Source organism: Artemia franciscana, chromosome 6, assembly GCF_032884065.1.
Source record: "Artemia franciscana chromosome 6, ASM3288406v1, whole genome shotgun sequence".
Lineage (NCBI taxonomy): Eukaryota > Metazoa > Arthropoda > Branchiopoda > Anostraca > Artemiidae > Artemia > Artemia franciscana.
The window spans coordinates 4623795-4649390 of NC_088868.1; the positions used below are offsets into that span (position 1 = coordinate 4623795).

At 35.6% G+C, this 25596-nt stretch overlaps 1 protein-coding gene across 4 annotated transcripts in view; it reads left to right on the top strand.

The window, feature by feature from the left end:
• The window catches only part of LOC136027927 (alpha-2-macroglobulin-like protein 1), a 177933-nt gene extending 163641 nt beyond the window's left edge, over positions 1 to 14292 (top strand). For all 4 annotated transcript variants that reach the window (XM_065705378.1, XM_065705379.1, XM_065705380.1 and 1 more), the window contains exons 25-27: positions 4684 to 4896; positions 9069 to 9288; positions 14037 to 14292. In XM_065705378.1, coding sequence (XP_065561450.1) covers positions 4684 to 4896; positions 9069 to 9288; positions 14037 to 14230 — 627 coding nt within the window. In that variant the 3' untranslated portion in view covers positions 14231 to 14292. The remainder of the gene's footprint in view (positions 1 to 4683; positions 4897 to 9068; positions 9289 to 14036) is intronic.
• The last annotated feature ends 11304 nt before the right edge of the window (positions 14293 to 25596 follow it).

Below are 25596 nucleotides of genomic sequence, written 5' to 3' on the forward strand. Positions count from 1 at the left end.
TCGTTCCGTCTTTTCTATGTCGTGATAGAATTTCTTCAAAGTTAAATGTTTTTCTGGGTGTATTGACTCCAGAAAACAGTTTGGCGGAGATCCCTGTTGAAAATATACGCTTTGTCTTTTTGTTTTGCTTGTTTTCTACTGGCTAAAGAAACCCCTTGTTTCCTAATTATTTGCGTGTTTTTTCGTTTTTATTTAAGTCTAGTATAGATGTAGAGTGTTCGGTAGATTTCGCAACAGAGGAAGGAAACGGAGGATTGTATTCCTCGCAGGTATAGAGTATAGCATTAAAGAGTGTATTATAAGTATAGATTGTAGTATTTTATTTTCCTCAGGTATAGTTTATAGTCTTATAGAGTTTAGTATAAGTGTAGAATATGTTATATGTTCCACACAGACATATAGTAGTAGAGATTATTGACTGGATTTTACAGCAGAGAGATGGTAACTGAAGTTTCTAATGCAAAGAAGTACCGTATAAAGTATAGTATCTTTGAGTAAAATATTTGCATAGGATATAGTTTTCTATTCCACACAGGTGATTTCCCTGAGATGAGGGTGGGTGTGGCAATCCGTAGGAGACTGGAGGAAATGTTAAATCCCAAGTCTGTTCGTGTATGAGAAGAAACATGTATATCTTCAGGTTTAAGGGGGTATGTGTGTAACAACCCTTGGGTGAAGTGGGGTATGAGGAAGCTGAATTCACCCTGTCTAGAGAATAAAATGCTTGGTGTTCCATTTCGAAATGAAATTTAAAACGAAGTTTTCCTTGTTCTCATAAGTCAGGAAATGATTCGCTTCAAACCTTGCGTTGCCAAGATCGGATGCCAATTATGAGGGACAGAAACAACCCACCAAGTGTGACAGAAAAGGTTGAAAACAAGTTTAGAGCACATTCTTTCCCTTCGAAATGTCTGAGAGATCAATTATTGGTTAAATAGAAGCAACAAATTTTGCAACCCACTTCCCATTTGACATGAAAGCGCTCAATTCATCTCATTTTATTCTTGTGAAATTTTAACAAATTAAAAAGGACTAAAAAGATGCAAAGAGGGATTGTAATACTTGAAGGTTTAGCCGAAAAAGACAAACAATATATTTGAGTCCCTATTCGAAGATGATTTGTTCGTTCCTGCTACGAAAGTCAGGAAAATCAAGAGAGGAAATAGAGACACAAAAGATAAACATTAATTTGAATTTCAGTCTGCGCTGATTGACAGTAATACTTTACAGAGTCATGTTTGTCAAATCACAAGTTTGGAGGCGGAGGAAAGCATAAGTGAGAAGAAGAGGTTTCCGCTCTTTTAGCCAAAAAATAAAGACAATCGAGAGGTGAAAGGGAAGGGCCACCTCAGGTATTGGAGAAGTCGGGTGGTATCAAAGATGCGGCTGGAGGGAGTTAACCTGGGAAGTGGCTGGATGCCCCTGTCCTATCAGTTTTCTGAGGTGCTTCATCTGAGAAGGTGTGGGGGGTGCTTTCTGCAGATTATAGATGATGGTTGGTCCCCGAAGTCTCCAACTAGTTGGGACCTTACCTGACCTATTCTGATTACTTTACCAAGGACTGGCCCTACGCAAATTTCAAATATAATCTGAGGGTTAATTTTTAATTATTGAAGCTAACATTTGAGAATTTCTCTAACAAGCCCAAAACTTCTTGACGGTGACATCAAATCGTTATAAGAAGGATGTCATTCTAATTGTTATTGTCGAAATTCCTATATTGGAGACTTACAGTCTTCTAACATGAACAACAATAAAAAAAGCCTTGTTTGGTATGGGTAGCATTTGGGTGGATATATTCCTTTTTTCTCTTTGTTCTCCCAGGGGTTAGTATCAAACCAATAGTCTAAGAATATTAAAAGAGGGCTCATATAAACTGAACCCGTAATATTCGTTTGCCCCATTTAAGTAATAAAGAGAACGTGCCACAACAATATTGCGTTTTTTTTTTTGTTTTGTTTCACATGTTACCTTAAACTTTAGTTCCTCCAGTCTATCTAAAGGTATACAGGGTGTCGATAAGTAACCTCCAGTCCTCCCTCAAGTGGGCCGCTGTGCATATGTTTTCCAACTCTAAGATGAGACTCGTCCGGAAGGGTGTTCTGTCATGTTCGTACGTCCTACGGAGCGTGTCCTTTGATCTTCCTCGATGATGGGTGCATTCCTGTTCCCAGTGGACTAACATTTTAGGAAACCTGTGATCTTTTTTTGCTGAGAATACGTCCAAGGTATTGCCGTCCTCATTGCCTCACAACGGAGGCGATGCCTAATTGGCATCTGTGAGTAAAGATCTCGTTGTTGCTGAAATGGTTTTTCCAGCTGTTCCTTTGTATTCGGCGAAGACAAGTTTGGTTGAAAGACTGTAAGACGTTTCTTCGGTTTCGCGGCTAGCTTTAGATATTCTACATATTAACTGAGAACAGACAAAACATTGCTCTGGAGCAGTCTAAGTTTCAGCTTTTCTGAGCTTACTGTAAATTTCCAGACTGGTAGAAGTCTCTGAAAAATAAGGTTGCATAGGGCTTTTCTGGTTCTTACTTCTTTCTCACAGTCGCCAATGGACAGTACTGTACTCCCCAAGTATTGAAGTATGTCACATGTTTGATTCCCTCATCTCCTAGTTGGGATCATTGTGAAATCCGAACTGTTAAGCCGTCTTCGCGAGTTTATTCAGGAATTCTTAAAGCTTCTGCTGGTCAGCTTCTATGAACTCAAAATTGCCGGCAAAATTGACGTCCTTTTGAAGCCTGTCAGGAATTCAGGTACAATGCCCATTTAACTGTCTAAAAATGCAGTCTCCAACCAGGACAAAGAGAAAAGATGACAAGACACCGCCTTGTTTGACGCAAAACATCATTTTGAAGTACCGCGTGTTGCCATCAAATATTTTAAAACAACATTTCGACTCTTCTGTATGACAACTATTAGAAGCACTAGCTTCTCGGGAATGCCATAAAAATGTAAGAGTTCAAAGGCTTTGACGATCCATTGGATCAGACTCTTTCTTGAAGTCCACAAAGATTATGTACAAGCATTGTCTCCATTCATTATATTTCTCCAGTATCGTATATAGAGTAAAGATACGATCGGCACAGGACTATTTTGGCCAGAATCCCTATTATTCTTCAATTAAGTGGGGATCAAAGACAGTTTAGAGTCCTCCTAGTGTTATGTTCCAGAAAAGCTTCGTTGGTATTATGGCACAAAGATTAATTTTTACCAAAATAGGGTTAAATGAATCAATCCCAAACCGGATATATTGTTTTCGAGGAACACAGTTGTGGTACGTGCTTGAAACTTCTAGATATTTTTAGTATTGACGTTTATGTAAGTTTTTTTACCTGGTCTGTTGCTTTCCTTTAAACATAGAAGCAAGTTCGCCTTAAGAGTTATTCTTTAAAAAGCTGACAGGTACTCGGGAACTAATTTTTTTTTTTCTTATATCGCTGTTATGATAAATTATGTATGTTTTTTGCCACTTTCACAAGTATTCTTCTGTTCCCCCATGTTTATGTGTTTGCTTAAGGGCTTATATCACAGTTTTATAGATCATAGCTAGACCTTTTTGGGGTAAAATAAATTTTGAAAAATGATTTTTTTTTCTTAAGAGAGTAGAGAGTGTAGTTAAAATGTAAAACGAACAAAATCACTTCTGAATAGTGTACACCATATATCTATAAAACTGCCTCAAATAAGCCAATTCAGGATATTTTCCTATATTTGTGAAATAAAAAAAAGCTACTGCTATACTGAAAACACAAAATAATGAATGATTTTCGTTGAACAACATCCAAGAGTGCTATATGAGCCTTTAACAGCGTAAAAAAAAGTTTTGGGGTATTGCATATAATTTGAGTTGGTTTTATATAGTAAGTGTTGTAGATTTATGCAAATAAATATAAAGTGACGGTGTCTGCTTACTTTATTTTAGGTGGAAAACAGACGAAGGTCCATTCTACTCGACATTTCACTCAATTTCAGTAATTCCACGAATAGAACTAGTTTGTCTTGTACCAAGTTTGAAGATTTATTCTCATCTGATGAGGATATTTGTTGTGATCGCTATTACGTTATCTAGTTTTATTAATCACTTATAGTTTTATAAGTTAATTATGTGCTAATGATGTATATTTTATAAACAAGTCCAATTCCTTGACAATGTTCTTGGAGCTTCAAATTCTAATTTTAAAAATGTAAATTCCGAGCCCATGTTTTTAGAATGTTGAGGATATGTTGTTTACTGATCCCATTAGTGTTTAAGAATTTATTTACACTATGTTTTTCACTTGTTAATCATTCTTTACCGATTTACCAGGGTAATGAAAGATAACCGATGAATGTTGAGCTTATTGCTGACCAAACTCTTGAAAAAAAAAGAAAAAAAAGAGATGCTATCTCCTTTAGCATAAAACGATAAGTAACAACAAATCTAGTCCCTAAAATATTTGTAATAATCAAAATGAATTAGAATTCTTTTTCTGCAGTATTTATGTTCAAAATTTATTCTAGAATATTGAATTTAAATATAAATTATTTTTCATTTTATTTTGTGTAATTTGTTGTCTTGGACCCGAAATAAAAAAAAAAATGAAGAACAATATTTATAAATTTGACGATAATTGAGCTCTGAAACATAGTATTAGTCTTGTCTAATTATTCTAGCTTAATATTCAATATTTCTAGGACACAGTTGTTGCATTGCAAGCACTTGCATCTTATACTATGACTTACCCTTCAAAAGATCTAAACATGATTTTGCGAATTGACGCAGAAGACATGGAAGAAGTAGTAAATCTTACTGAAGAAAAGAAGATTGTTCTGAAGAGACTGAAACTGCCAACTGTACCTACACAAATAGAAATATTTGCCGCAGGCCAAGGATGTGCCATTGCACAGGTAATTTCAGCTAATTACATACAATTCTCATAATTAGTCTTGGATTACTAAGGTAATTAAGGTAAGAATGTAACTGGTAATTATGACGCTTTATTTACAGGCGGGGCTGGTTGGAATTTATGTTAAGTAGTCCTAAATTACCAATATAGTTGGTAATTAGGATGCGTTATCGTTCACTAATGTCAGGAAATCACACAAAATTCTAGTAATTACTCTTCGATTACCAAGGTAATTAAGGTACTTATAGTAAGGACACATTAATGTACAGTTGATTTTGGGCTAATTTTATAAAGTTTTGGTAATTATTCGTGGATTACCAAGATGGTTGAGCTAACTTGTTTTCTTATCCCAATGAGGCTACCCCAATACATCTCCGATCCTCATCATCCCACTATTATGGATGTATACCTTTGATGGGATACCTTCAAAGACCATTACCGTACATCATGACTGGATAAATGTCATCAGTTGAATGCAATTTAAATGGTAGGAAATCATCCACAGGTTTTTTTTTTAGCCAGGCAACACTAAATACCTGAGGTATTGTTTTTTTTTCTCATATCGAAGTTATTAGTATAAGCTGGCTTTGGGAGAATTTCTGTCACTCAGTCTTCTTTGTCTATTCAAAATATGCATTTCGATGGTTTTTTAGCTTATTGTAAAATATAATTAATTAATTACTTTCTTACTTAGATTTAGGTCCTCCCACGCGTGAAGGCGCATAAGGCAGCAACAGTGGTTTTCCACGACGACCTGTCCTGAGCCCTTGACCAAAGCTCCTCGGAGACCTCGCCAACTTCGCCTGCTTCTCTAACATCGTGTCAATGGTCATTTTGGGTCTCCCTGACTTGCGGAGGCCAGGGGGTGTCCAACACCATATGTCACGAGGCAGCCTTCCATCACCCATTCGTACCATATGCCCCCAATACATCCATCGTCGCTTTCTAATGGCATCAAGGATGGGGGTATGATTTGTCATGCTATAAATCACATAATTTCTTATTTTCTCCGCCCAATGTATATTCAAAATAGATCTTAGGCAGTTATTATCGAATGCCCGTAGTCGTTTTTCTAGTTGCGCAGTGATGCTCCAAGTTTCACAGCCATACGTAAGGACGGAGAGGACACTGCTATTATATATTCTGAGCTTTAGCTCCTGGGAACATTTGTTATTTCTCCAAACATTTCTAAGACAATTGAAGGCAGAGTCAGCCAATGCTATTCAGCATAGAATTTCTCTTTCAAGATTGGCATCTTGCGTAAGAATGCTGCCGAGATATTTGAACGCTCTCACTACTTCAATTAATGGTAAATATATAAATAATAAATAAATATAAATTAAAATGTGATTTGTGAGAGTAAAATCTTTCTTATAGACACTGCTTGGATGGACTCCTTTGCAGAAGTTCCACAAGATTGTACTAAGCAGCTTCGCAATGGTACAAATTATTCTACCAGTATCGTAGCCATTTTGCTCCGTATATCGTCATCAAACAAACATATGTTTGTGAAGAAGATACAGCTTCATTCCTCACCCTGGAGGAGGGGGGAGGAGAGTGTTAAGCTTTGCCTTTGTTTGTGCAAGTCGGCTCTGCAGTCCTCTCGTAAACGGGATTGAGAAGCAAATCTCTGCTTGTAACAGTTGGGATTCCAAAGCTAGATTTTCTAGTTTGTTCAACAGGTCCATGCCAATCAGTCAGTAAGTATTTATAACATTTCTTGTGATATAAGACCCGGTTGTAATTACTGTCTCGCCCAGGGTGCCTGTTGCAAACTGCTGTATGCCGACTAGCTTTTATGGCATCTCACACAGGGGACTTTCAGCACAGAAAATTTTCTTAGGATATGTTTCTTGCCTGTTAGAATCAGATACCTCAGCTCACCCCCATACGTCACCTCTTTTGCCCATGTGGCCATTTCTCGTCCCTGCGTTCAGCCCTAGTTAGATCTTCCTCCAATCTTGTGCACAAATTGTCGGGGCAGAAATCAACCACGCTTAAAATTTTATAGTCCGTACCCCTGCAATGCGACGTACGTTCTTCTTCCTTCAAACAGTCTCCAGAATTGCTTATTACCCGAATAGAGGCGAGTTTTGCAGCGTACATCTTTTGTTCCTTTTCTAGATGGGCACTTCTAGGTGGTGTCCATATGTCTACAGTTTCTTTCTCCGCTCAACTCTGCTCCAACCGAAAGCTTCGAATCAATTTAGATAAGTAGCCTTTAGTCCTCAGAAGAAAAGGAAGCGTCAGCCACTATTCACTTGTCATCGGCAAAAAACAGCACTTGATCCTCACAAGAAGTGTTGGCAAGAAAACTTCCTTCTTGCATATTCTATTGCTCCCCGGGGGATTTTTTTCTGCACCGTGGCCTATGTTTGATAATTTTATAGGGACTCCCCTCTTGGGCATGGTTTTGGCAGGCATTACTGGCTGCTTTTTATTTCTTTAGCTTCTTCCCCAATTTTGACATTGAGGCTTTGAGTTTCATGAGTAATGAACCAGACAAATTACTATCAAGTAAGCCGTCAAAGTCCAGGCTCCCTCTTTGCGGGGAGGAAGGCTCGGTGATTTTAACAAGCTTATCCTTAATAGTTTACATTTCAATATAAATAACAATATACTTTCGTGTTAGGTATTGAGTCAAAGAAACCCATTTCGATTATCTTTGAGCTAAACCTCCTGCTGGCTTCTCTCCTACTGTCACTCCGGCTTCTCCTCTTGATTACCAGACGGTGCCTGTTGATATCTTACGTTATTATTCGCCGAATGGTTAAAACCGATTTGGGTTGCTATCCTTTTTAGTGTTTTTAGGCACAGACACAGCCAAGTTTTATTCCCTGTACCATTTCCCTCAGCATCCACTAAGAATCATACCACTTCACGAAATGCCCTTTACCATCAGTCTTTTCAAGCTTGGTGGTATATGCCAAAAAACGCTCCACGTCATGGCAATACGTTAGGTAAGATGGCCAGTGGCTAGGTTGTGACTGTGATTAGTGGTATTGAACTTCTTATTTTGAATAGACAATGGCATGGACTATTGCTCTCACCACAAGAAGGTTATCACTGCTACTCTCAAAGATTTCGGCTTTATCAGTTTTACTGAATTACTTCTATTTTACTGAATTATTCATTATAATCAGTATGTGAGGCACTACTAAAGATTTGTAAGGACTAGCAGAGTAACAGCTAGCAAAGAGAAAGTTCATCAGTAACACTGAAGCACAGGAGAGAGATATTCGATAAGACATAAAATTTCTCAGTAGTGATAGTTTCTATGTCTTGCTGGCCTTGCATACTATGAAATAGATCTTTCTGAGTTTTTCCATCTCGAAGATTTTGCAGCTCCCCAAACAGTTTTGGAAAAATAAAGCAATTCCGGGTATATGGCACTTTCAAACTCATATATACACCTTCAGACCTAACACATGCTAGAATTATGTCATCTTAAGACAAAATATTTGATTTTACCGGATAGATAATTATAGAGCATTCGTGCATTGAACTCAAGTATCATTTAAGTTTCTCAAATTTTTTTAGTGTTGTTTCTTTGGAAGATTAAATCGTTATATCTGTTTGTTTTGTGTTTCATTTATTTGTTGATAGTAACTTCTGTTTGTTTGAGCTTTGAATTTTTATGTAATCTTATTTTTCTCATCTTTGGTTTAGTTGGCCTTTTTAGTTCTTTTTTTTTGTTGATAATCTTTATTTGTAAATTTCTTTTTAATGAACCGAATTTTTAGAAAAAACGTATTTTGTGTATGAAAAGTTTAATAAAATATATAATAGTGCATGAGGTGTTCTAAACTACAAAAATGACATTTTTGATCAATTGATTTTAATTTCTTTTTCGACCAAAAATTTGCAAATAATTATTTTGTATTTTGCAAAAATATGTAATTTTTAATATGCAAAATGCAAAATTATTTTGCAAATAATTTTGCAGCTTGAAAGATGAATTCATCCCCAAAGCCCTTTAATTTTTTAAAAGGAATATTTGTATGACAGTAGACTATACTATAGTCTATACTAATATATTAGTCTGTTAATTTTGTTCTATCTGCATTTTTTTTTTATTATTTAACCGCGTTATCGGTAAAAAATCGAGGGTATCTATTTGATTAATAAATTAATATATTAAATCGTAACTAAGATGCAGTTCTATACTTACAGGCAGTGCTGAGATACAATATTGCAATTGAATCAGACAATGCAGCTTTTAATATTGATGCTGATATTTCAAACGACCTAGGGGTCTTGGCTGTTGCTGGCTGTGTGAAGTACGCTTATGAAAATGGCACATCAAATATGGCAGTTGTTGACATAGAAATTCCATCTGGTAAGATCCCCAATGAAGATAGCTTAATGTCAATGAAGAACAATAAAGACAAAAGTAAGTTACTTTTTTTCACTTAATGTTCCTCTAATGAATGATGCCCTTGAAAAGTATTCTTACCCAAAAGACTTTCACCCCGCCAAGAAAAAAGCAGTATTAAAGATACTGATGTAATATTGCTGTAATGTCCTATGTAACATTTCAAGACGAGGGTTGGGGGGGGGGGAATAAAACTGAATTTTTAGCCCAAAGTGTTTGAGTTTTTGAATGGGTAATGTGTGAGGGTAAGATATGCTTCTGAGAAATCTGAATCTTGAGGGTTACATGCTCCCTATACCCTTTACCTACTTTCTCTACGGGTAAGTATGCCTATGTAATTTTATATTACCCTCAAAATGTGATTGGTATTACAGCTGTCATCCGTTGGTTTATTAGCTCAAGCTTAGCCCAAATTTGTTCATCTATTTGATGGGCACCTATATATAGTGTTCTCCTCTGTAAAATGAACGATACTAGGGCCTAAAAATATACTTTTTGAGGATTTGTGCACCAAAGTGAGATCAAAATCGCTTCACCCGTTAACTCATTAATTGCTTAGTGTAACCCGTTAATGACTATGGAACCGTCGAGAATACAACTTCATTAATTCTCGGATCAAATGCCAAGATTTTGAGTCGATCCAGTGGTTATATATGTAGACAAGAAACTTTTTCTAAAAGATCAAGCCTATGTGGCATTGAGCAGATTGCAATCTTTTGAAGGATTGTGTATCGAGAACTGGACTGTGACAAGTTTATGATAGACAGATAGATAGATAAGCTTTTATTTTTACAAAAATTTTCATGGCACTGCCAAATTTCTTTGGTATAGTCACATTAAGAAACGACGCAAAAACAAAAACAAAGAAACAAAACATTAATCAATCCTCCTGATTTTCTCTATATATTTTTACAAAACTAGGTATAAAACTCTTCGCTAACCGCTGGTGGGCACAGTGTACTGGCTGATGTTTCTCAACAGGCTCTGCAACCCTGCGTGGGAGTTGTTGTGTTGTGGATTGAGGGGGAAAAGGGTTTTGTGGATTTTCTGGATCAGAGATTTTCTTCCAAAATCCATGCAGAGTTTCTCTCTTCTTTTTCCCAGTGATCTGCATTTTGAACTTTGTCAGCAGCTCTTCATATGACATTTCCGCCTGCTTTGAAACTGTCCTTAGACCTTTTACAGGAAAATACTTTACAATGAGGATGTAATAAAATCTAGCAGGTATTAGTAATGACTACTGAGGCTAAGGGTTGAGATCAAATCGATAAAATATTGTCTATTGGAAATTAAGTATTCTCCGTAGTTCTTTGTGGGATACTGATGAACAGATAGATGCTACATCCCCCTAGACTCTGAGCAAAAAGAAGTCTTCTTTCCAATTTGCAAGAGCATGGGCTAGGTTTATATTGAAATCACCCCCAATGACCACACCATGATTATGTTTTTTGCAGCATCCACAAAACAAGAAACAGAATTTGACAAGTACTAGGAACTATTTCCAATTATTTCCTTTTTTTGTGAATTTCAAGTGATATTTCAAGGAAAAGCTATTCATAAGTAGAATTCACGTTCAAAGTCAGTCAGTGAATTATAAAAACTGGATATTCAAACTTTGTTTAAATTGCCAATCCACCACGCGTCAATTTTTTTCTATACTTGAAATTTGAAGAGCACCTGGGAATATCTAGTTGGCTATTATTTTTATACTTAGGAATTCAGGTAAATCAGGTTGCTATGGCCGTAATTAGTGGGATTCATCTCTCTCCCTCGATATTTGCTCCTCCCCCCTTGCATTTCAAACTACAATTTTTTCTCGGTTTTTCAATCAAACATAGCATATTTTTGGTATTTTCATTTAAAGAACTCCCCCTCTGCCAACATTTCCATGAAATTACACCACTGCTAAGTAGTAGTAGTGGTAGTAGACAGGTTTAATAGGAAAAACTTGACAGCTATCGCTGATTTGTGTTTCTTTACAACATATACAAAATCAAACTACACTTGTAAATATAAATCAAACTATAAATATTAACTCTTATTATACAATTTGACGAAAACCGGGACGAAACAATTACCATATCGGTTCGTTAAACCGATTAAGCTATACCTCCCAACACATAGTCATTATATCTGATAGTGACGAGTGTAACCTTTGGCAGCTCAGTTGAGTCACTCTGAACTGACATTAATTCAAGTTTAATCAGCACATATAGATTGATAATCATCCCTAAGACAGTGCCCTCTCCTATATCTATTTGGAAGGGTATCATACTCAAATGAATCATAGGATCAACATTCCTCAGTTTTCAAGGTAGGCTTTTAAGAAGATCCCCTCTAGGCAATAGGCTAGTAGGGCAATCCTCTCTGTCCGAGAAACAATAAGATATTAAAGGCAATATATAAATTAATAAATAAGAGCTTTTTCCATTTAAATACCAGGATAAATAAAGCACCCGGTTCACAATGGTACCCTGTTCCATTCTAGAAATTTTTTAGTGGCGCTCACGATGTTACCACAACCCACCCTCTCTTTTCACTTTTTGTGCCGTTAGGCGTGTGAACTCAATTTTTTTTTTTTTTAACATGGTTTATTTCTGCAATTGTCTTTCGGGTGAACCTTTAACAGTATTTCAGGACTGTTGCCAATAGCATAAATACGCGTGTGTGATTATCCTTCTCAGAAAAATATTCAGAATTTTATTTTATTCGTTTAAACTTTTGAAACCTGGTTCTCTGATATGCTGGATTTGATGGTGTAATTCTACCAAGATCACTTGCTCTTTTGATGTTGCTTTGCAAATAATTCTTATGCGTTTAGAATTACCGTAAATAGACATATCTTTTGATGTATTCATTATTATCAAAATCCTTTTTTAAGGTTTTGGTTGCTGTTAACACGAGTAGCTCCTTCTTAATAGTTCTTAGCCACTAACCTTTTGATTTTGCTTATTGTTTGTATTATTTTGTTATATTGTTATTGTTTTTTATGTTATTATATTATTTTTTGTGTTGTTATTCTGTATTATAATTTATTTTGCTATTATTTATGTTGTCATTATTTATATTGTAATGATTTTGTTATAAAGATTTAAAAAACCTTTTTCGCAAAACAAGCTTTTTAAAGAAAAGTAAAGAGCTTCATTAAGCCAAGAGTGAGCAGAAATAAAGTCAAACAATCTTCCACTGATTTATTAACAGTTGCCAAAATATTTGCCTCTTGCTATAGCAAGAGAATAAATGAATCTTGCTGTGTTGTAGCTAAAAAAAGGGCATCCTCAGCGAGGAGTTGCTGGTTGCCTCCCAATCTCTTTCGAACATTAAAAAGGGCACTAGCCCTCTCAAATTCCAATTGAAAGAGCTCTTTTTGAAGTTTCTATGACAGCTCCTGCTATACGAAGTGCGCTGGTCTGAAACAAACCAAAAAATAAATAATACATTATGCCAAAATCGTTCTTTGCTTAGGCGAGGTGATTCAAGACCACTGTTGACTTTGTTGTTGACACTTGTCAACACTGAAATGAATCTTCCAGTGTTGTACCTAAAAAAAGGCATCCTCAGCAAGGAGTACACGTATCCCTAGGGATGCATATAGCACGCATCAGTGAACGAAAATCCACGTTGTATCACTTACTGATAAGAGCTTATGAGTCAATAAATAAACATCAATAAATAAATGAAAATTAAAACGAACAGAAATTGCAATAAATTGCCGAGGCAAACTCAAAACGAGCAAGAATTAACATGCGGTGGGCTGATAACCCCCATGCCTTCTCAAAACCAAAACACAATTTGCGCTTTACTGAAAAAAAAAACAAAGACTATTAATCGTCGATTTAATTGACATATACTGATATTTATTCCTTGCAGTTTCGATAATTTTTTATTTATGAAAGTAAGAAAAGTGAAAATATTTCAAGCGTAAAGAGTACTTTTAGTTTATTTTTTCAGTTTACTTTACAGGCAAATACGTAAAGTTTACTTTTTCAGTAAAGCTTAAATTGTGTTTTGGTCTTGAGGAGCAAGTGTTTTATAGAGTTTCTTGAATTTTTTATTGAATACTGACGATTTTTATTGGAAGTGTTTGGGGAAATGGTGGGCGTGGGAGGGGTGTTAGTTGCTTTCCAATCACTTCCAACCATTAAAAAGGACATCAGCCCTTTCAATTTTCAGTTGAATGAGCCCTTTTTGAAGTTTTTGCGACAACCCCTTCAATACGAAGCTCCCTGGTCTAAAACCAAAAAAAAAAAAAATTAAATACTACATTTTGTCTACATCGCTCTTTACCTAGGTATCGCTATTGTACTGCCCATGATTTTTGTTATTGTCAGGTTGTCAGTAATACAGTGCAGGAAAACTATTTTCCACTTGATGCTTCTTAAAACTGAACTCGCTTGAGCAATTTTGTTCTCGCTTTGGGATTTTAGCTATTTATTTGGTCAATATCGACCGAACAAAATAGCTAAAAGTGTGAAAGTAATACTGACGAAGAGGTTTGGGCTGTTTAAAGCAAACAAAATGGCGATATTGATGCATTATCTTTTGGACTCCTCGAAGTTTACAGATAAACACTTGTTCCCTTATGTCAGTTTTTGATCAGTACTTCTTATTGTCAATTTGTCGGGGCATGGCGTCATTTCGGCAAGTTGCCTGTGTGAACTTTTTCTTAGTGGTAGTTTATGCGTGCCAAGGAAAAAAGTTATAGTAGTTTGCTAAAAACGTTGTGTTGAATATTAATAATTTATCTGTTTTCATTGTTATTTCAGAAATCAAGAGAATTGATGTTAATGAAGGTCATATGTATATCTACTATGATTCATTGGATTCAACTCTACAGTGTTTTGATTTTAAACTTGACTCGGAGTTTGAAGTGTCAAACTTGAAGGATTCCGCCATCGTCGTTTATGATTATTATGCTCCCCAGAAAAGGGCGAAGACTGTTTTGAAGCCTCATTTATAATTTTTTTTTATTTATGCACTTTTTTTAAATCACTTTTGATAAATGAAAACTATATTCACTGATTTTTTTTTGGTATCAATAAAGATTATTTTACATCAGAAAATAACCTAAGAAAGTAAGTTATTTATGAAAAACTTATTGATCAAATTAACTGATTTCACTGATTTAACAAATATCTTTATCGCTCTCACACGCACTGTATGTCTTTCCTTCTCTGCTCCTCTCTGTCCTTGTCTAGCTCACGTCAGAAAATTAATAACAATGTAACAACCAGGTGTGCGTAATAGATCAATAACCAATAACATTATTGGATGCTAGCACGCGAACGGGGACAAACCATTCCGTAGAATTTATTTCCAAGAACATAATATTAGGAATGATTTGTTGGTTCAGGTGTCTAAGGCACTATTCTATTGGAAAAATCTCTGGTTTTATGTTCCAGTGCTACAGAGGATAAACATCTTTGTTGGTGTCGGATTGTAAAGGTTTCCTGAGTCAAAAATCTTGAAGAAAAAATAGCTCTAAAAATAGTTTAAAGGAAAAAACATATTGAAGAAGAAAAAACATTAAGGAAAAACAAAACCTCAAAATCAAAAAATCTTGAAGCAAACAAATCTTGAAAAAAAAAGAAAACTCGAAGAAAAAAGCTTTGTAGAAAAAACAATCTTGAAGAAAAGGAAATCTCGAAGAAAAAGAAAACGGCTTGAAGAAAAACTTCTTAAAAAACGTCTTGAAATGTCTTGAAACGTCTTGAAAATGTCTTGGAGAAAAATATCTTAAAATACATTTTGAAAGGCCTCGAAACATCTTGAAAAACGTCTTGAAGAAAGATGTCTTTGAAAACGTTTTGCAATGTCTTGAAGTTTCTTGAACGTCTCGAAGAAATATGTTTGAAAAATGAAACGTCGAAACGTCTTGAAAAATGTTTTGAAATGTCTTGAAAATGTATTGAAGAATGTCTTGAAGAAAAAATTCTTAAAAGTATTACATAACACCCACGTTGGCACAATACGTCACCTTCAGTTACAACCGGGGTCCCCAGCTTGACTAGTGCCCCGTAAGATCTACCAAAACAAGTCAAGCGAGATTACGTCATCCTCAGGCACTACCGGGGTCTCCCCACTTGACTGGTGGGCTCTGAGCTCTAGCAAAACATGTCACGCAATATAACATCATCCTCAATAAATTTGTAGGAATAATTCTATTATGTAACGACCAGGTAAACAAAAACGTCCAGTATTACGAAACAACCCAAGAAATATTGAAGAAAAACATCAAGTATGACGTAACAACCAACTCCCAACGGTATTACATAACACCCTGGTGCGCGTAATCAATACCAGCGTCATGAAGAAATACATAAGACCTGCGGGTTGAAAGGGCCAGGTTGGAACTTCTTGCTACGGCCTGCTAGGACGATGTGGGGGTTTACGTTATCCTCAAAGATATAGTTACTGGGCTTTCCAACTATGCTGAACAAAATGATATCTCGGAATTTTGAGCAGATGACTCTTAGGAAAAAATGGGTCAGAGGGGGCCAGTTGCCTTCCAATCTTTTTGATCATTTAAAAAGGGCAGCATAACTTTTAAATTCTGTTTCAATGTGCCCTTTGTGAATATTCTAGAGCTACCGATTTGATGCGATCACCCCTCGGAAAAAAACATAAGAAAACGCATCCGTGATCTTTCTTCTTGTAAAAACATACAAAATTCAACAATTTTGCAGACGGAAGCTTAAACTTCTTCATGAGACATCTTGGATATGCTGAATCTGATAGGTTGATTTTCATACAGATTCCTTGACTTTTAGGGGCTGTTTCCCCCTTTTTCGAAAATCAGGCAATTTTTCTCAGGCTTGTGGCTTTTGGTGCGTAAAACTAAACTTAATGAATTTTATATATTTGGAATCAAAATAATAAGCCGATTCTTTTGATACATTTATTGATATAAAAAATCCGTGTTTTAGAGTTTCGGTTACTATTGGACCGCATCGCTCCTTACTTACAGTTCGTTACCACGATCTGTTTGAAAAAAAAGAAAAGATTAACAGCATAATTTCTCTTTTTTTTCATGAAAAAACGATGTCAATAAAAACTGAACATGAATTAATATAGAAAATTTTCTCACAGAATAAGCTTTTCAAGAAAAGTGAAGAGTTTCATTGAAGCGAAAATGAGCAGGAACAAAGTCAAATAATCTTTCTAAGTGTAATACTACGACAAATCACCATCAATAAATAAATAAAACCAAAAACAAATAATTGGTATTAAGAACCGAGTCAAACTGAATACGAGCAGAAATGTACATAAGTAGGGCTAACAACCCTTACTTCGTCGTAAGACGAGTACAATATTTGTTCTTCACTCAAAATAATATCCATTTTAAATATTTTTACTTTTTTAACTTTAAGGATTCGAAAATTGTTAAGACTTTGGGGAATAAATATCAGTGTATGCATATCAAATATCATATTAAATATCAGTATATGTATATTAAACTGTCAATCCACATTTTTTTGTAAGTGCGTCTTGGGTTATGGTCTTGAGAATGCAGTTTGCTGATTATTTATAGTGATGTTTTTTATCTTGTCTTTCATTGGTTCATTTGATGGTGATTTATGGTAGTTTTAAGCTTTGGTGATTATTTGACGTTATTTTTTCTCATTTTTGGTTTAATAATTTCAGTTTATATTTCAATCTTTCTCTTTCCAGTTCTTTGCACATCTTTTTTTTAAATTAACATCAATAGGCAGCGAGGGATAGCCCAGTTTTAAATATTGTGTAAACCATGTTGCACCTGCTGTGTGTAGTAGGGTTAGTGCCAGGAGTGTCGAAAAACGGCGTTGCATGGATGGAGCCCGCCGCGCGTTGCAGGAGTTTTCACTACTCGATGGAAAATGTTGTGTTCCTGGATGTCTACAAGGTTTCAAAGATCGACAAACCCTAAATGAAGAGCTTTTAAAGATTCAATAAAGGAACCATCAATCACAAACATATTTTACTCTTGCTTCTTCAGAATCTCTGACGGTGATTTTACACGGCTAAATATAGCATTACGCGTTGCCTCACGTACCATATGTGACCTTTCACACTAAATAATAAGTTATCTTATAGTGTTTTTATGCGTTCAAGTCAGTCTAGATTGACATTTTTTAGTTTCACACAAAAGTAGGTAAAAAGTATCCCTCCTGACTAACTAAGAAATTATTTATCCGTAAATTAGTCTTGAAAATAGTGATAAAAAAGCCTTTTCTGGCTTTGATTTATTTCATTTTATTTAACATATTATCAAAAAATATAAACCATTACAAATATAAATTCCTACGCTAGGAAAAAAAAATTCACTAACACTTAGCGATTGCCTACGTAAACATTCCTTTAAACATCCTAAACTAATAAATCAATTTATAAAAAAAGAAAAGAGAAAACAATCACCTTCTCCCACCCACCCCAGGGGCAATAAAAACTATTAAACACAACTCCCGCTATCCAAGGGGGAAGGCGATGCCTTCCACCTTTATCCTCCCCACAGCCCTACAATCTCGTCTCATCCTCCCACAAAAAAAACTGCCTAATTTCCCAAGCAAAACTCATTTAGTCTATTTTTAAACTGTGGGTGGTGCTTAGCGGCCCTAACACTTACAGATGTGAAATCCATAAAGACGGGCCAAGATACTATAAACTGACACAAGGTCTCACAGTATTTTTTAGTTTCCATAACCAAGTTATCACATCTTATTCTATCATGAACAGAACTTCTAAAAGGGTAAAACTTTTAAAAGGTTTCCGGGACTCTATTACACACACAATTCTGCACAAATATTGCCCCTTGATAGTCCTAATCTGTCCAACATTGAGTAGCCTTAGAGATCTAAAGAGCGCTCTGGTGTCTTTCAAATTTTATATACTTCCCTGTTATTCTTGCTGATTCATTCTGCAGTTCTTGCACATAATTGTAATTAATATAAAAGCTACTGCTCCACATTATACGCCCGTATGATGTATACGGGTAGATGATTGCAAAATATATTGTGCTAAGAGTAGGTCCTGTTAGAATATGCTTCAGTCGCCTGAGAATTCCTACTCCAAGTGTAATTTTTGTAGAGATAGTGTTGCTATGATCTTTCTACGAAAGATAAGAATGAATATGGAGGCCGAGGTACCTTAGTGAATTTACTTGTACAGCAGGCTTTCTAAATAGTATAACTTTACCACTTATATCGACGGAATCACCCCATATACAGATGTCAGTAAAGGCTTCTTCTTAAAATTCACGCACAGACAAATTATATACTTAAAACTTGCAAACACCTCCAGTCTTTGAAGCATATGTTAGCTTTTGCTGTTAAGCCATCAACAGATTTTGAAAATACTGTGAAGGGAGTATCATCCGCAAAGGAAGTGATACATAAAGTCTGCAGATAAAAGAGCATTATGTTCATATAAACTGTATAAGGTAAAGGACACAGCAGTAAGGAACTCTGCTAACAATTCATCGCAGTACCAAGCCGCCTGAGCCCAACACTGCTACGCACGCTCCTCCTCCTTCCCAGTCTATTCAAAGTCTATCTCTTTACACCCTCCCAGGAAGTTCCTAACTCCTTTAAATATTTCTTTATGACGTCATTCCACACCAGACATGGACGACCCTCTTTCCGTTTAGCTCTAGGCGGTTGGCCAAAAAGGACAATCTTTGGCAATCTGTCATCTTTCATCCCAAGAACGTGCCCTAGCTATCTCAACCTTTCTTTCATTATAGCCCTAGAAAGCCGGATTAAACCACATTTTTTTAACAGCCTACTGTTTGAAATACAGTCAGTCAGCTGGGTACCCAGAACAATCCGTAAGCAATTTTTTTGGAGAGCATCTAGTAAATCTTCATCCGCTTTTCGGAGCAGACATGCTTCAGAGCCCTATTTAACCACTGTCATCACTGTACCTTCAAGTATTCAAATCTTGGCTTTCAGACTTATCTTCCTATTCTTCCAAACTTTTTTAACTCTGAAAAAGCACCCTGAGTCGTGGCTATTCTACTTTTAACATCTTCACTGCTCCCACTTTCAATACCAATAATACTACCGAGGTGAGTAAAGCTGCCCACCTGATCAATCTTTTTGTTACCCAACGTCACCTTTTCATCTTCACTTATTCCTATACTTAGTGACTTAGTCTTCTTGACTTTAATTTTCAAATCTATTCTTTCACCCTGAATTCGCAAAACCTCTATAAGTTCATTCATTTTGCTCAAACTTTCATCTAGGATGCTTAAATCATCAGCATAATTTAAGTCCAGGAGAGTTTTTTCCTCTCCATTTGAGTCGTGGTCTCCCATTGCCTTTCCTGTGCTCCTTAAGACAAAGTCCATCAATATTATCCATGTAAAGGAGGATGGAACACAACCCTACTGAATTCCTGATTTAATACGAAACCAGTTGCTAGCCTCATTTCCTACCTAACCGCAGCAATATTATTTTCGTACATAGCACTAATCACTTTAATGTATTTGTCTGGTATACTATATAAGGATAAGACCTTTGCTAAAGCTCTTTAATCAACAGAATTGAACTCTTGCTCATAATGTTACCTTACGTTATTTTTTCTGCTTATTTTTCACGAAAAATCACTGGCGGTCCTGACCTCTCTTGCGAGCAGAGAAAAATCTTGATTAGAGCCCCCCCCCCCAGTCTCCCAAAAATTGTCAGGCCAAATTTAAACAAACTTTCATTTATTCACAAAACTTTGCAAACTGCCCCCTCTACTTAATTATAATAAAAAATCAATTTCTGAAATTAAAAATCATTTGATTATTATTCGAAATTTTGAGCCCCTAACATTTATCCTCTTTGTGCAGTTAACCCCTCTGTCTCTCCCCTAAACCGACCTCTGTGATTTCTTGGCTCATAATGCCAACAGTGGCACCAATTTTGAGGGGACATAGTTGTCACTTTCCTCTCCCCCAGATCTTTTGCTCCCCTCTAGATTTCAAACTAGAAGCTCTCTTTGTATCTTTATTGAATCTACCCTTTTTCTGGTATTTTCATTGAGAGAAATCGTAAAAAAAAAATTTCCCCCATCCCCTCAGTTTCGATGAAATACATTTTACGGATGTTTTTGCGAACTTGCACCACAATATAAAAACCAAATACAAAATAAAAAAGTCAAACTACAAAATCAGGACGCTTTGTACAGAACCCAGGGCTTTATTTAGGCATTACGGGGCGGGCTGGTGCGGAATGGTGACGGTAGCAATTATTATGTCTCAGAAGAGAATTCAATGGAGAATAAAACAAGTGTTTCTCTTTGTTTGTTATCTGATCACGGTCTGATGTCCTGCTATCTGATATGGTTGTGGTTACTTATATCTAAAATATTGGTATGTCATATTTATCTAGATGAAATTCTCCCTACCAAAACCAATTTGATTTTGTTTTGACTATGTAGAAAGATTACACTTGCTTAGCTTTGCAGATGTATTTCGTCATAAATCAGAGTAATACGAATTCCACTTGGTTGATGATTTTGATTTAGTCGAGTCTGTGAAATAGGAGAGTGGACGTTTCCGTTAATTTTTGTTGGAGATTGGGCTTAGGTGAAATATCTTTCTATAGTCCTGTATGCTCTTACATAGATTTTTTTTTTGGGGGGGTGGGGAGGATCTTTATGCAAAAAACAGCCTAGTGGCTGAAGAATGGTACTAGGCACGCAGGCTGTTTCTTTTTGTGACTATATAACCCTCCATAGTCCCTGAGGAAAGGGTTGTAACGTGGAATCCGAGGTATCGATAAAGCGTTTATCGGTTTCGCGCGTGTCAGTATCGGGGATATCGGTGTCAGGTGTTTTATTTTTCTGTCATGATTTTGTGCCCTTCTATCATGATTATAGCAGTAGCGGCAATCATGTTTGCAGCAGTAGGTTCAACTTAGTAAAGAGCAAACCATAGACCATAGTAACTGAAAGTGGAAAAGTCTGTTTTAAGAAAAACTGCATAATGAAAAAAAATTGCCGTCTGACATTGATTCAGGAATTGTAACTGTTACTTCGGCTTATCTTAAAAGTAGAAGCCTATTGCAAAAAGAAATTATGATGATTTTGAAAAACAGTCTTAACCCCTAAAAAATGGCATCAGATCAAAATAGAAATTCTACAATTCTAATCAGTATGGTCAAATACCTTGTATAGGGTAATTAGAGTCCCCCCACCATGAAAAACAACAAAAATCACTTTTTGCATGGGAATACTATTTTTTTATTTTTTTTTTTATTTTATTTTAACTGGTCTAGCGGGTTACCAGACACCTTAAGGAGATGTTTAATGGCTCTTTCAAAAGGAAATTAAAATTGATAGTTCCTTTTTTCAAGTGAAAAAATATTGGAGGACAGCTAGCCATCCTCACTTTCCCTTAAAAGGCCCTTTCACATCATGTCGTCCAATCAATAGCCCTTTTTCATAAGGTGAAAGGTCTAATAACTATACTGTTGGTGATGATTCGACCGTCCATTGACCCTGGGAAATAGGCTGTAAGTTATGCAATTAAGGTCCTAAAAATGTCAATCAATTACTAGAGCTTGTCCCCTTCCCCCAAAGTCGATTATTATATTACTTAGATTAATAGAGCTCGTGGTTTTGTTGGTAGAGTGGTGGACTTTGAATCAGAACGATAAGGGTTCAATTCCTTATCGGGTATTTTTTTTTTCAATCATGGATTTGCGCGATCTATTTGATTTTGCGGATAACTTGTATTTGTTGACTACTGCGTCAAATCATTACGACTAACCGCTAAAATTTGAGTTATTTTGAGCTTGATGTTTTTTCTTATAGTTTCTGGAGATAGAAAATGGCTTCACGTTTGTTTTATATTTTTTTAATATTTCAGAAAAAAACAATTCGAGTTATTTGAATTCGTCAATTCATTGTTTCTTTTTATTCTCATAATCTCTAAAGAAAGGGTTTGACATATGGCCTAATATTTGTTATTGGGAACTATTCGCCGATTTTTAGGGTGGAGATATTTGTAGGGGGAAGGAGATTTTGGACGAGAAGAGTTTCCTTGGGAAGGAAAGTCTTGGGGGGAGATTGTTAGGCCAAATTTTACAAGAGGGAGAAAAGAGTATGCTAGCATTATTGGAAAACAATCACAAATAAATAATATCAACCAGAAGTAACCACTAAAATTAAAACTTAAAACAAACAGGAATTATTCTGTATATAAGGTCCCCTCCCAGAAAAATTAAATAGGTCAAGGCAGTGTTTGTTCTAAATTAAATTCAAATTAAACCGGGAGTAGTATGACGTCAACAAGGCCCAGGAATACAGAATTTGCATAAACGGTTTGCTTAGTAACCAGATCCGGTAATGACCCTCCTTAGCAACGAGATTGCCTGTGAATACAGGCGGTACATCTCATTTTCATATTCCCATGAGAACCTCATTTGTATATTCTTGACGTGCTTAACATTTGTAAGCCCATGGCATTACTATGAATCAATGTTCATCGGAGTTGAATGAAACAGGTTACAAGATCGTACGTTTCCCTCATTGAGTAAATATAAAGCGGGATTTCAAATGTATTATCCTAAAAGGCACGACTATTAGCGTAGGTATGGTGATGATAAACAAAAACGACGAAAAAATATAAAAAATAAAAAAACAACGAAAAAGATAAACATTTAAAATTAAAGAAAAGATAAGACAGTAATGAAAAAAATAACAAAAAATAAACAAATTAATGAATTAAAGGAAAAATAAAAACTAATCTAAGAATAAAGAAAGAAATGAAAAAAAATGAAAATAGAATAAAAAACCCAACTAAAAATAAAAAAAGGAAATGTATGATACTTAATTATGCTATGGACTGCGGAACATGAAGATATTGACTACATTTTGGTATTACGGTGTGCATAAGGTCGAAATGTAATGATGATAGTGAAACATATGTGTTCTCCAACTTGAAAACGATTTTTACTGGAATATTAAGGAAAAAACTTGTTCTGAAGTGATATAATAAAGCTTTTTTAAAAGCACGGCTTTGTGTTGGGGTATGCATAAAGATAAAAAGCGAGGCTTGGACGGAATAAAATGTGTGCTCTAACTTGAAAAAATGGGTTTAGGAGGGACATAAAAAAAATTGTTCTGCAGTGATATAATAAATCCTTTTGAAAAGTATCGCTTTTAATATGGGTATGCATAAAGTCAAAAAGTAATGTTGGGAGGGAGAATACATATTTTCTAAGTAGTAAGGCCATAATACTTTTAAGCGGCCAGTACGCCCTTCAAATCCCAGTCTCGACACTTTTAAACATCTTTAAGACGCAGGTGCAACTAATTTTCTTCAACATGCAGGTGCTATTAATTTCCTTCAAAATGCAGGTGCTTGTCACGGAATGGAAAGTGTATTTTTCAAGATGCAGGTCTTGATTACGTAATAGGAGTTGCTTGTTTATTCATGAAAATGGGTTCCTAGAGATGCAGGTGTTTGGTATGTAATAGGAAATGTTTGTTTACTTATCTAAATGTTTTCCTCAAGATACAGGTGTTGGTTACGCAAAAGGGAATCTTTTTTTTTACTTCTTTGACATTCTGAGAAAGAACATCACCAGTAAAAAAAACGTCTCGAAGTTAAAAAGGTGTCATGAAAAACATCACGAAAAAAAGAGTCGTGAAGAAAAAAAGTATCTTTAAGTTAAAAGAAAAAGAAAAAAACGGCACAAAGAATAAACAGCGTCTCGAAGTTAACATCACGAAGAGAAAAAACGCTACATAAACAAAAACGTCTCGAAAAAAATCATATTAAAGTTAAAAAAATGTCAGAGAAAAAACGTCAAAATGACAAAAATGTAACAAAAAACGTTATGAAGAAAGAAAAAGCATCTTGGAGTTAAAGAAACGTTTTGAAGTTAAAAAACCTTGAAGATACATCTTAAAAACTCAAATTAGTCTTATAAAAAAGCGCTTCATACAAAACAGAAAAACTATTGTTATAAAACAAAATATATCCTTAAATATTACAAATTTTTCTTACAAAAAACAAAACGCTTGTTACAAGACTAAAAAAGATTCTTAACTAAAGAAATACAACTTAAGAAATCACAAATTTTTCATAAAAAATACAAAATACTTCTTATAAAACAAAAATTAATTCTTAAATAATTCTAACAAAAACTAAAAAATCCCGAAAAATTACAAATTGTTCTTAAAATTGTGCTTAAACGCCTTTTTAACTTCGAGACGCTGGTTTTGCTTCGTGACGTTCTTTCTTCGAACACTATTTTTGTGACGTTTTTTTTTTATATAGGGAGGCTATGGTGCCCAGTCGTAGTCATTACGATTCGGTGTCAATCCATTCTTGTTCCAAACCAGACAAAATATTTTAAGTGGAAATATACCCTTTCGTACTCGTAATGCGTATTCTACCATACTTAATCAATGTCCGTCTTTAATTCCTGGTTGTTTACCCCTTTTTGTTAAAAAAGGATCTTACAATATCGAGCTGGCTGCCCCAACGAGAGCCGAAATAATGAAGTGATTAAGGCCCTGAAGAACAACAAAGCCCAAGGCCAAGATTGTATCCCACTGAAAATATACAAACAGTGCTCTGAGACCACAGCGGAGTAGCTTTATGGTATCCTTTAGGAAGTATGGAGGATCGACTCTTTCCCAAAGTTTCTGGAAGACGTCAGTTGTTCTCTTTTTTTACGAAAAAGCTGATAAAAAAGAATGCAAAAATCACGGGGGGATAAGTCTAATTGACATTGCAGTAAAAATTGTTTGGATTATCCTCCTTAACGGCTTCAAGGGGGCAAGGGAGAAAAATAATCGTGAAAATCAGTCCAGTTTCTTCCTGGTAGAGGCTGTACAAGACATTTTTTGCGCTCCGCCTCATTATCTACTAGTTTTAAAAGTAGTATGTGGAGGTGATCTTTTCATCTGATCAAACACTTATTTTGACAGCTAATGACTTTTCCTGATCTGTCTCTGACAACTTTAGACACAGCCGTTTTCTTACCAGTCGATTCTTTGAAAACCTGGTAGAGTTTGTTAAGAACCTGGTGTCATGAGCATGTGCATCTTCTTCTAAAGACCAAGCAGTCTCTTCCCACATTTTGTGGGGGGCCAAGACGAAAATATCGCTTGACCTGTCTTTGCAACTTTTTTTCTATATTTAGGGCCGATTATCTTTTCTGTCCCTCTTCGACTATTGACATTGTTCTGGTGGTAATCCAATGCTGTCGTTTCACCTTCATTTGGCATAGGATCTCTTTGGTGGTCTCTCTATCAACTGTTTTGAAGAACTCCCATCTTTTCCCAGGGTCGTTGTTTTCCTCCATATTCAAGTTTAGGACATCAAAACGGTTTGTTAGCTCCATGCTT